Genomic DNA, 13,481 nt, shown 5'->3' on the forward strand with positions numbered 1-13,481 from the left:
TCATATGATCTTACTTATATGTGGAATCTAATGAACATCGTAAACTAACAAACACAAAAGATGCAGGGAATATTTTATTGTTGCTAAATGGTGGAGTTTGGGGGTGGGTGAAAAATAAAAGGGATTAAGAAGTACAAATTGGTAGTTACAAAATAGTCATGGGGATGGAAAGTATAGCATTGGGAATATAGTCAATGATATCATAATAACTATGTATGGTGTCAGATGGGTACTAGATTTATTGGGGTGATCACATGGGCTTTTTTAACAGAGCAAAAAGTTTTAATCTGGATGCAGTCCATTTTATCAAGTTTCCTTTCTGTTATTATGCTTTGAGTGGTAGCTACAGATACATTTACTTTTTTTTTTCCCTACTAGGAATGTACTCTGAAGACATGCCTAAAACAGTAAGAATATACATATGTGAAAGATTATTCATGGCAACATTCCTTCCAATTGCAAAATATTGGACATTATCTCAATCCTCATATGTAGCAGAGGGATTGTGTAAACTCTGGCACAGTACCCAAGTGGAGGACTAGGTAGCTGTAAAAGAAGAAGGGAGCTCTCTGTGAGACAATACGGAGTGATTTCCAGGAAGGATTGTTAAGGGGAAAATGATCAGTGAAAAAGAATATATGTATTAGCAACTCCTCATATAAAAGAGGAAATAGGCAAATATATGCGTATCTGTTCATTTGTACAAAAACTCTGAGATGTAAGTTAGAATCCCATGTAACAGATTGCCTGCATGGTTTTTGTAGGAGTGAAATGAAAAGTATAGAAAGAAGGGAGGGTCTAATTTTTACAGAATTTTGTCTTACTGTGCCACATCAATTTTTACATCCTTTACATTCAAAATAAATACATAAATATAAGCAAAAAGGATGGGAGAAACACTCTAAAATGGAGTACAAACAGACACAATAAACTGGACCGTATTTAAAATAATAGTAAACAATAGCATAACTACAACAGAATTTGGGGGGGTGGAGAATAACCCCAAATCATTGGAGCACATTATTTGGACTACATGCCCTCAGAGTGAAGAACTAAGAACTTTAAATAAATTATTGAACTTAATTTTGTGGGTTTCTTTTTCACAAAGTCATGTTTGGCAAATCCCAATTACTTGATATGTATTGTAGGACTGAGCAAATAAATGAATATATCATGAATAATAGGAGCCAGGTTTCCCAGTGTCAGAGAAGGGAGTTATAAATATGGAGAGGGAGAAAGGATAAAGAAATCCTGTGATTGTATCTAATAACTGGAAATAATAGTTTGAACTCATAACCAATACCAACTGTTGCAGACCAGCTTCCCTGGAATGCAGACCCTGAGATGGAGATTTATGTGCAAGAAAATGTTGTGGGTACACTTTTGGGACGAACCCCTATGGGTAAACAAAGGACACGTGGTTGGTAAGAAATATAGCACAGCTCTGATGCAGTCATATCCAGAGCCTCAGCCAAATCTACAGGGAACTCTGGAGCTCTGAGGACCTTTCAGAGATGTCATGAAGCATGTCCAGCCTTTGCACCACCCCTCTACCATCTTTGGTGGCCCATGCAAGATTCCTGTCTCCTAGTTATTCAACCAAACACTAATGGACATATTGCTGTGAAGAGAGTTTGCAGATGTCATTAAAGTCCCAAATGAGTTGAGCTTCAGGTAGATATATTATCCTTGTGGATCTGATCTGTTTACTGAGCCCTTTAAAAGTTGAGGGAAGTAATGGAGGATTGGAGTGTGAGGAGGATTCAACACATATTTGCTGGTGTGAAGATGGAAGGACTCATGTGTGAAGAAAGTTGCGAGAGGTCCCTGGCTAATAGCCCACAAGGTACTGGTTACCTCAGTCCTACAAGCAAAAGAAACTGCATTGTGCCAACAATCTGAATGAGCTTGGAAACAGACTCCAAGGCACAGATGAGAACAGGGAGTCAGCTGGCATATTTAGTGTGAGATACTGAGTAGAGAATACAGGGAAGCCATGACAGATTCTTGTCCCTCAAAACTGTAAGAAAATGAACTTGTGTTGATTTAAATAACTAAAAATAATGAGATGTTTGTCTGAAAATAGCAAAGCTATCTCTCATTCCCCCAAATGTACTTCAATAACTCTTAAACTTGTTTGGTAAAATAACGTTTTTATTTTTTTCTGCTGTTACTAGTGTTCTTCAAACCAAGATGTGGCTTTTTCTCCTGGAGTTTTCATTTGATGTGGAACCGTGCCAGTGTCTCTTCAAGCTGTCTCTGATTCCCAACAGAATAAGCAGAAATGGCATCATGAAAAAGGACTAGCTGATTGCGCAGTACTTTAACCTGTGCACAAGGAGAAAGAAAAGTGAAAAATTAGCATTACAATGGACAGTGGAATTTAAGATTATTTACTGTGTACTTTAACTCTCCAAAAGCTAAGTTTGATGATTATAGAGTGTTTCATATATGTAAGCTGTAAACTGCTTGCAGGATTACTGAGTCTCTGATAGCATTTTAATTCCCCATCTTACTTGGAGTGAAAAAAATAAATTCAAATCAGTTAAAAAAGTTAAATATAGTGCAAACAATTTCCAAATATTAGTCAATGCATTAGTTTAAAAAGATCACCAAATTCTCCTATCAAACCAACTGTGTACAAGATAATGTGGAAGATGTAGAGTTATATGAATACTAATTTCTGTACCATCTGTGCTATAAAAGTTAGGACATTATTAAGACCAGGTTATATATAAAATTCAGTGGGCTCAATCGTTGCAGATACAGGATTACTCTGTATATAGTTTGTAAACAATCAAACAAGTGGCAGCAGAAATTTCTCATTATTTTAATTTACTTAAAGCTAATATGATACTAATTTTCAATTGCTTAAATCTTCTTTCATATCAAGAGATATGATTTAACAAAGTAACAAAAAAACAGCTCCATTTCCTGTGGTAGCCTTAAGGACATTAACCAACTGTGCAAAAGCACAATCACTGATATTCAGAAAACTTTAGGTTTTAAAAATATTGAGTATATTATGATTAAGTAAGTAGGAAGTGTATAATGTTTTTGTTGAAATTACCTTTTATATGTAGCTTAACAAACAAGTAGTTAAATAATTCACTTATGTGATTGACAAAATTAAACCAATTTTGTTTTTGTTTCAGCTCAAATTTATGAAAACAAGAAAAAACTTGGTTTTGCGTTAGTGCAATACAAACCGTGAAGAAAGCAAATAGGATGACAGTCATGTTTTAGGCTAAAGATTGTGCTTCTTTCCCATCCCCTCATTTATTTTTATTATTTTTATTCTTTATTAGATTTTATTTTTAGAGCAATTCTAGATTTACAGAAATATTGAGCAGAGGGTACAGAGATTTCCCATATACTCCCTTTGCCCCCACATATGCAGAACCTCCCCCCGTTATCAACTTCCCCCAGCAAAGCGGTATATTTGTTACAATTGATGAACCTACACTGACACATCATTATCACCTAAAGTTCATAGTCCCATGCCCTCATTTTTAAAGGTGTAAATATAAAGTGTAAAAGTTGCTTAACAACATCAAAAACAAAGATAAACTATGCAATAATAACAAGTAGTTGAAACACTGACCACTCACCCAAACTATAAACTCATATTTTTAACTTTTACTAGTTGTTTCCTTTTGAATAACTTGTCATTATCTCAAACTCAATACAGGTCTAGTAGAACTATCTTTTGTCCCTTTTCCATGCATCCCAAGTACCACTCCTACAAAAGCTAAACCGGAGTCCTGTTTTGATTTTCCAGTCTCTGTCAATGGTACCATTATTTTCCCAGTTAAGGAGGCAAGAAATAAATCACCGTCTACATCTGTCCTTTCTATTGCCATTGCAATTACCCTAGTTCTGCATCTTAGTCATTTGATCCTGCTGTAAAAGTTTTCTCGCTAGTTTTCATGCTTATACTTCCTTTCTTCTTCTAAACCATGGTATATACCAATAGCCTAGAGATTCTTTCCAGGATAAAATATTTTCTGGCACATAGAAAGAAAAAGATTACCCATAATCCTGGATGCTAGGCAGAACCATTGTTGCTGCTTAAAATACTTTTGTATTTCTTCAGTAATTTCTCAATCTGAAGACATATTTAACCTTTAAATTAGGTATATTTCTTTTTTACAATTCAGATTATGGACAGCAGACCATACAATGGTAGCAAAGTTGTTTCAGTATTTGTCTGATTTATTATAGGGCAGATATTCAAAGTATTTTGTATGTACAATATAGATTTCATATATTAATATGTTTATGTCCTTCTTAGTGCTGAACATAGCAGATGATAGATATTTCTCTCATAGCCTGTCATCCAGCAGAGTAGAACAAGTACTTTTCTATCTTTGCACTAAGTCATTGAGTACTACCAGGTGGCACTATAATTTATTTCCTCAAATTGAATGTCTCTGGGAAATCTGACCATTTTCTGAGGGCTTCCTGTGTATCATTGTTACTTTTTTCCCCTAAAGAGTTTTGAACCCTAATTGGTGACAAAGATGTACCAGTGATCATGCTGGAGGTGTTATGATGTCCCAAGGAAATGTGTCATTCTGAAGGGAAAAGTGAAGATATTATGGCAGTGAGCAGAGACTGTAATGAAATGGAAGAGAAAACGGAGGGTATCAGCAGACACTTTCTTGGGAATTTAAGGAAGAAATTTCATGTGATGAAGGGTGTTATAAATATTGCTGCCTTTGGGTATACTGCACAAAAATTTTAAAATTATTTACTGGCAGAAACTGTGGCTGAAGGCATGTGATGACTTCAAAAGTGTGAAGGGCACTGAAGAGGGACTGCTTATGTGCAATGCCAAGATGGTATCCCCACAGGGACTCTGCTCTCCTAACTTGCACATCACTCACTCTTAGCTCTCTCATTTGCACGACTACAGTTTTCACACAAAACACAGACTGCACGAAATGACAGAAACGTCTTCTACCTATACAGTAACCCAGGAGCTGGACATCAAGCCATTTCCAGGCAAAACCTACAAAAGTTTTATCAGACTCTTCTCCTATGTTTATTGCAGCACTATACACAATAGCCAAGACCTGGAAACAACCGAAATGCCCATCAGTAGATGACTGGATTAAGAAACTGTGGTACATTTATACAATGGTGTATTACGCAGCCATAAAGAAGAAAGAAATCTTACCATTTGCAACAACATGGATGGACCTAGAGAACATTATGTTAAGTGAAATAAGTCAGAAAGAGAAAGACAAATACCATATGATCTCACTTATATGCGGAATCTAAAGAAAAGAATAAGTGAATGAACTAATCAGAGACAGTTTTGGAAACATGGAGGAAAAACAGAGGGTTGCTAGAGGGGCGGGGGGGGTGGGGATAAGGGGAAGGTGAGAGGTTTTGAAAAATAGTCGGTAACCACAAGATGGTCATGGGGGTTTGAAAATTAATTTGGGGAACGTACAGAGGGATAGTGGATGGGGGGAGGGGGGTTCACACAGTGTGAGGGATATAAATGATAAACGTGTAAGTTTTGCCTTGTCTTGTGCACCTGAAACTAATTTAAAATAAATAAATAAATTTAAAAAAAAGTGTGGAACAATCAAGTTATGAAGGTAGTAGTGCTTACCTAGGTTAATCATTTGTATGCATACTTTCAAAAACAATATGCTCAATATTTGTATTTTTTTCTCCTCTTTTATGTTGGTTCTGATTTTGTTTATTGAAATGTAATTTTATGTCTAACTATCTAATAAATGAATCTAACAATAAAAATGTGGATTTAAAAAAAAAAATGTTGACAGTTGATTTCTGAATATATGTCTTATAGGTATATAAATGCATGCTTGCAAATTAGACCACTTGCCATTCTTCAGTTAGCAGTAACTGGGAAGAATGCTTTTTTCCCCTCAAATCTGCATTGATCCATTACATAAGCTGTAACAAGCATCAAGATTTTTAAATACAATTTAGAATGCAATTTGGCATAATTAAATTTTTAAAAGTAATTGCTACCCAGTCCATATTTAAATATAAGATACTTTTTTGCTAATTGTCAAGTATAAAAGTGTGGATAGTGGAACTGGTGATATCTCTTTGGACAGAAAGGAAAGTATACTTTGTGTACTTTTAAAGACTCATCATTAATTGTGACTGGAATTCTTTACTGTGAGTCTCATAAAAGAGAATAAAAGAACCATCAAATCTTTCTGTGTAGTCTCCTTTGTCCTGGTGATCTCATTTTAAATTTTCCAGAAAGATCTCAGAAGTTAAAAAATAAATTTACCTTGTGTTCTTCCAGAAACTTGAGTTTGATAACAACATCATTGCGCATTTGCTCATATTTTTCCTTATATGTTTGGAAGAGAAGCTTTGACTGCTCAATCTTTGGCAAACTGTGTGGGCCCACAATTCCATGACTCAGTTCTTCTAAATCAGTGCGATATGCATCATATTCAATTCTTAAAAGAGAAAAAAGTGGAGGATCACAGAAACAGAGTACAATACATTTAGTACAAAGGAGGAAAATTCACACTGATTTATTCATACATATCATATACCAGGGATCTTTTAAGTCATTTATTTCTGTGAGTAAAACAGTTATTAACATGGGAAAGATAAAAGGCTATTTATCTTATTTCATAACTATCTCTCTCTACACAACAGTATTAAATGGCAAGTGAAAACCACAAAATTTTAAAACTAGTTTTAAGGACTGAATTTGACAACTTAATAGTAATACAGTCATATGATCAATCCCAACGTGGTGGAAAAGCTAATTTTAGTGAAGATAAAGCAGGTGTGAACTGTGGACAAGCAAAATAATATTGGTAAAGTATCTGCTAAGAGGAAGTCACGTTAAAGATACATTGAGGGTCAGACGAATCACCTATGTCACACATGCTTAGTGATGCATAAAGTATAATCTATGGGTTCTCATGAAATCTACGTTTATACTATGACAGTAACACGTGCTATAACTGAATTATCATCTCCTCCCTGAAACTTCCACTCATATTTTTCTACCAGCAGCTGAAAGAGGCACCTCCTGCCACTGCCACCACTGCATGCTCTCTCAAAACCCAGTATATCCTTCTATCTCAGAACATGTGAAAATGCCACAGTAACATTTATTTAAGAAAAAAAAAGAGTTCAAAATAGTCATTACAAATATATTTAGAAAACTAAAGAAAACCATTCATCACATGGTTAAGACAAGAAGCAAAAATACCTTCAGTTTAGTGAAATCAGTGTTACAAAGTTCATCCTGCAAAGCTGAACTTCATTCAAATAATTATAGCATAGTTTTATACCCTATTTTGTGAATCAACCATACATTAAATAGCAAAAAGAAATAACATTGTAAATGTAATTTGTGAATAAATTTATCAGTCCCTTTCATGGAAATAAAAATCTTCTGTTTGCTAGTACAACGCTAGAAACTGAAACTAAAAATGGATTGACTTCAGTGTGAAGAGAAACATGGACTTGCTCCTTAGAAAACATAATGAAAATTACTTAACAAAAGCAACAAAACAACCACTTAAAGGCTCTGAAAATTGTCCTAAGGGTATATAGCAAATAAAGAAATATTTATTCAAGAAAATCTATGAAAATGCTATAGAAAAGTAAGAGTATGATATTTTAACAAAGACCACTCCCTTTCTCCTCCCTCCAAATTGAATAAGTCAGAAACTCCATTTAAGACTGCTATACCCAAGAACACAGACCTCACCAGTGCAGAGGTAGAGGTCTTTTTTCCTGGTAGTATTTATTATCTTGCTCCTAACTAGGTGTTGCTGAATCTAAGTTCTGGGTGAGTGTGGTCAAGAGGTGAGGGTTCTCTTCTTCCCACTCACCGTAATGGAATGAAGACTCTACCTTAGGCATAGACACAGAAAATACTGGGACATGATCCCCTGTTTCCTGGCTCCTAAGGTGGTGTCACTACTCTAGGAGATACAAGTTGAGAAGACCGCAAGATATTACCTTTACTCCACTGAGTGATGAGCTCCTAAGTGGGCATGCCATTCAAAGAGAAGCATGCCATTATCCCTACCTCTATCTCCAGAGTCCTGGTTCAGTGATTTTTCTTGAGTGGAGAAGAAGGCTGTAAAAAGATAGCTCACAGAGTTGCTACAATATATTATATAAAATATCCAGTTCTCAACAACAACAACAACAACAAAAACCCTACAAAATAATGAAACAGGAAAGTGTGTCTTATACACTGGAATAAAAGCAGGCAAAAGATACTTGCCTGTGTTAAAAATTTAATGTTGGATTTAAGATATATGGTGATGGAAGGAGAACTGACTCTGGGTGGTAAATACACAATGCAATATATAGATGATGTATTACAGGATTGTACACTTGAAACCTATAGAATGTTACTAACCAAGGACACACCAATACATTTAATAAAAATTAAAAAAAGAGAAAAAAGACTTCCAAATACCTATTATAAATATATTTAAAGAAATAAAGAAAACTTTGAATAAAGTAAAGGAAGGTATGATGACAATGTCATATTGAATACAGAATATCATTTTAAAAATTGTAAGAAAAAAAGAGCCAAATGGAAATTCTGGATTGAAAAGTAGGAAAACTAAAATGAAATATTCACTAGTGGTGCTCGATAGTAGATTTGACCTAAAAGAAGAAAGAATGAATAAGCTTGAAGATAGATAAATAGAGATTATGCAATCCAAAGAACAGAGAGAAAAATGAATGAAGAAAAACGAATGGAACATCAGAGAAATATGGGACAGCACTAAGTGCACCAAAAATCAAGTAACTGGAGTAACAGAAGGAGAGTAGAGACATAAAGGAGGATAAAAAATATATTTGAGCAACTAAAGGCTGAACACTTCCCAAATGTATTGACAAACACTAAACTACACATTCAGGAAGCACAGCAAACTCCAAATAGATCCATAAAGTCCAAAGAGATCCACAAACAGACATGTCATAGTAAAAATGTTAAAAGTCAAAGATAAGGAGAAAAATCTTGAAACTAGCAGGAGGAAATTACTCAAGTTATTGTTAAAAAAATAACAACTCATCATTTTAGGGAACCCCTATACATTAATTGCTAACTTCTAAGCGAGAATACTTGTGGACAGAAGGCAATGGGACAACACGTTTAAAGTGCTCTAAGACAAAAATCTAAACCAAAACTTCTATATCCAGTAAAGCTATCTTTCAAAAATGAAGGCAAAATAAAACATTTTCAAATAATCAGAAACTGAAAAAATTGTTTCTGGCAGAACTACCTCACAAGAAATATTAAAGAAAGTATTTCAGGCTGAAAGAGTAATCCTAGATGATAATTTGGATCCACATGAAAAACAAAGAGCTCCAATAAGAGAATACTTGTAATTATATAAAAAATAGCATAAATGTATTTTTCCTTCTTTCTTCTGTTAAGTGACTTTTAAAGTATTGTGTGAAGTATCTATATATGGTATTAGACCCATAAGATATTGAAATGTAATGTATTTGTCAACAACAGCACAAAGTAGCTGTGTGGGAATAAAGGTGTATTGGGCTAAGGAAATAGCTACAGATGCTAAAGTCATAATTACAACAATTCATTCTTGAGTTTTTAACACTAATAGATATAATATGTATAACAATAATACTGCAAAAGAGAAAATTGAATAAAGCTACATAGGATTAGTATTTCTATGTTGTACTAGAATTAAACTAGTATAAATCTGAAGCCGATTCTGATAAGTTAAAATGTACATAGTCAGTCCTAGAGCAACCACTAAAAGTAATTTTAAAATGTAGTGAAAAACTCTATAGTAAAATTACATGCTACATTAGAAAATATTCAATAATGTAAAATAAAGCAGTAAGGTGAGGTAGAAGCACAAAAAGATATGAGACACAAAGGAAACAAAGATAAAATGGCATGTGTAAATCAAGCTATATAATAAAACGTTAAATGTGGATGAATAAATACAATCAAATGCAGAGATTGTCAGATTGGATAAAAAAGTCAACTATATTCTGTTTATAGGAAACAAAATTTAGATTCAAAGATACATACATACTGAAAGTAAAATATTTTAAAGATAGACCATTCAAACAATAAATACAAAAAAATAGATTAGCTATACTAATATCAGATAAAGTGAACTTTAAAACAAAATATATTACTAAAGAGTGACATTTTATAATGATAAAAGAAACACGGTATCCATGAATAAGATACCACTGAGAAACTTCTAGAACATGGGGGTGAGCCTGAAGCAACCCAGTGTACCACAGAAACTAAAACAGTCTGCAGCAGAAGGTTAAGAGAAGTTGTTACACACTGACTGCATTGCCTCTCTCCCATGCCTATGCAGGACCACATGGAGAGTCCTCCCCTGAGACTCCAGTTCCTCCAATGGGAATGGAGAGCCCAGGGGAGGACAACCAACTCCCCTAGCATTGTGGGTCACTTTATGGGAGCTCTTACTCTGCTCTCATCCCATGAGGATTGTAGGGAAATATGTATAATGCTCAACCACTGGGAATGTGGCTGTGATGAAGAAGAGGGGAAGGGCTTGCAACAATCCGCACAAGAATCTTGGCAGTCCAAGTTCATACCTTCAGGGCCCCAATAGTCATTCCAATCAGCAGCTTTGCTCATCTGCACAAACAATGTGGTGGTGCACTCTGACCAGGGAACTTCATGGAGTGCAGATCTGCTGGATTTGTGTACTCAAATGAGGAGTTCTTTCTGGCCCTAGAGCCCGGTTTGTCCTCACCCAGACAGGAGCTGAGTCATAGACCCACCTGCTTGGGAGAGTGTCTCCTGGTCCCATCTGGTCAGAGGGCTGTTGAGAGCCCCTGGAAGCTGTGTAACACAGCTATGCATAAGCAGGAAGAGCTGATCGCCCCCAGAGCATAGTCAGTACCAGGTATGGAGGGTTTCCCATCTATTACTGAATAGAGTAGCCAGTTATGATTAAGTAAGCCTGAGGAGAGAATCCAGGCAATCGTGGAGCCCATAGTTTTCAGTGTACAGGTCTTTCATCTCCCTGCTTAAGTTTATTCCTAGGTATTTTATTCTTTTTTGATGTAATTGTAAATGGAATTATTTTCTTAATTTCTCTTTCTGATAGTTTGTGATTAATCATTGAAATGTATTAGATTTTTGCACATTGATTTTATATCCTGCAACTTTACTGAATTTATTAGTTTTACCAGCTTTTTGGTGAAGTCTTTAGGGTTTTCTTATATAATATCATACCATATGCAAATAGTGACAATTTTACTCCTTCCTTTCCCAACTGAATGCCTTTTAATTCCTTAATTGCTCTGACCAGGACTTCCACTACTGTTGAATAAAAGCAATGAGAGGGGGCACCCTTGTCTTATTCCTGATCTTAGAGGAAAATCTCTCAACTTTTCACCATTGAGTATAATGCTAGATATGGGCATGTCATATATGGTCTTTATTGTGTTATCGTTTGTCTATTGCCACTTTGTTGAGTTTTAATCATAAATTGATTTTGACTTTTGTCAATGCTTTTTCTTCATCTATTGATGATTTTGTTTTTCAAAATTTTTTTCCATGCATAATGCACCAGAAGTTTTAGTTATACACAATATATAACAGGAAGAATTAAAAGGCCCTCTGGGTATCTGCCTTTATTAGCACTTTTAAAAATCCTGATCAAACAGATGGCTTCACCCTAAATATCAGTGTGTTCTGCCTTTGAAAGAAGAAAATACAACTATTGAGAAATTTTCAATCTGGCATTTTTTTTTCCAGCTTTTCTTTTTTTCTTTTTTTTTTTATTATTATTAAATTTATTGGGGTGACAATTGTTAGAACTTATGGACCTTGGGTTCAAAGAGCATTTTATGAACTTGACTCCAAAGGCAATGGAAGTAAAAGTTAAAATAAATGAATGGGACTATATGAAACTTAAAAGCTTCTGGCATTTTTTTTTTAAAATCTTTGTCACATGGTAAGCAGTGTTTCAGTCTTGAAGTTATCTTCATTTTTGCATCAAGTCAATTTTACAGCCAGTTCATGCACAGAAAGGGTCATCAAATCCAAAATTAAGTCATTGGATGACACCATAAATTGTATTTTAAATGAAAAATGATTATTTATGAAATGAGATGGCAACCTGCATTTTTTTTTTTTAAATTAAATTTATTGGGGTGACAATAATTGTTAGTAAAATTACATAGATTTCAGGTGTACAATTCTGTATTACATCATCTATAAATCCCATTGTGTGTTCACCTGAAATCTATGTAATTTTACTAACAATTGTCACCCCAATAAATTAAAAAAAAAGATAAAAACTTAACTTTTCCAAGTAACTTTTGTTTTTACTTATTTAGGAAGTTAAATAATATGCACTGCAAAAAGATTAGATAAATTTAGAAAGTTCATAATCACTTCTCATATCATTATCTAGAGCAGGAGGCTGGAAAGTCAAGTTATGCTTCCTATATGTAAAGCTTTATCATTATACAACAGCACTTTAAAAAATAAGGATTTTAGAAATTCAAAGGAAAATAATTAATCAGAAATCAGGTTAATAAATCAATGAGCCATCAGGAGGGAAAAACAAGAAGATCAGGTGTTAAAAATTTGGGAATGCTATTTATATTAAATGTGCCACTTTCTAGAGGCATGTAACAATTTCTTTGAACCTCATTTCTCCATTTATAAAATGGCATGATATGTGCTTCATTTATCTCTAAACACCTTGAAAATATTATGCTATAAACCTATATTGAAATGTAATTATGTTAAAGGTAAAACTCTAAAGGGGTTGAAGGCTGAGTATAATTTGGATAAAGAAAAGATGAGGGAATTGATGCTTACATGAGGAAAAACCTGGAGGCAAAATGATCTTTTTATATGCAAGAGTGATTAAAATAATGAATTTGGATATTGTGGAAAGGTGACATTTGCAAGCAGTAAGAAATAAGGTTGAAGGACCAGCCCGGTGACTCAGGTGGTTGGAGCTCCATGCTCCTAATGCTGAAGGCTGCCAGTTCAATTCCCACATGGGTCAGTGGGCTCTCAACCACAAGTTTCCCTGTTCAACTCCTCGACTCCCACAAGGCATGGTGGGCTCTGCCTCCTGCAACTAAGATTGAACATGGCACTTTAAGCTGAGCTGCCGCTGAGCTCCTGGATGGCTTAGTTGGTTGGAGCGTGTCCTCTTAACCACAAGGATGCCGGTTCGACTCTGCAAGTGATGGTGGGCTACACGCCTGCAACTAAGAATGGCAACTGGACCTGGAGCTGAGCTGCAACCTCCATAACTAAGATCGAAAGGACAACAACTTGACTTGGAAATTGGTAAAAGTCCCGGAATACACACTGTTCCCCAATAAAAGTCCTGTTCCCCTTCCCCAATAACATCTTTAAAAAAAAAAAAGAAAAGAAAAGAAATAAGGTTGAAAGTTAGCTTAGATAAGATTGTGGAAGGTCATCCAGCATCCAACTATAAGAC

General features: G+C 34.9%; 1 protein-coding gene across 1 annotated transcript in view; it reads right to left on the reverse strand.

Moving 5' to 3' along the window:
* Nucleotides 1-2,173: 2,173 nt before the first annotated feature.
* LOC109439251 (arfaptin-1) overlaps nt 2,174-13,481 on the reverse strand; it is a 33,648-nt gene continuing 22,340 nt past the window's right edge. The window contains 3 exon segments of the mRNA XM_074323331.1: nt 2,174-2,220; nt 2,223-2,328; nt 6,284-6,458. Coding sequence (XP_074179432.1) covers nt 2,174-2,220; nt 2,223-2,328; nt 6,284-6,458 — 328 coding nt within the window.

Source organism: Rhinolophus sinicus, chromosome X (genome assembly GCF_036562045.2).
Source record: "Rhinolophus sinicus isolate RSC01 chromosome X, ASM3656204v1, whole genome shotgun sequence".
NCBI lineage: Eukaryota > Metazoa > Chordata > Mammalia > Chiroptera > Rhinolophidae > Rhinolophus > Rhinolophus sinicus.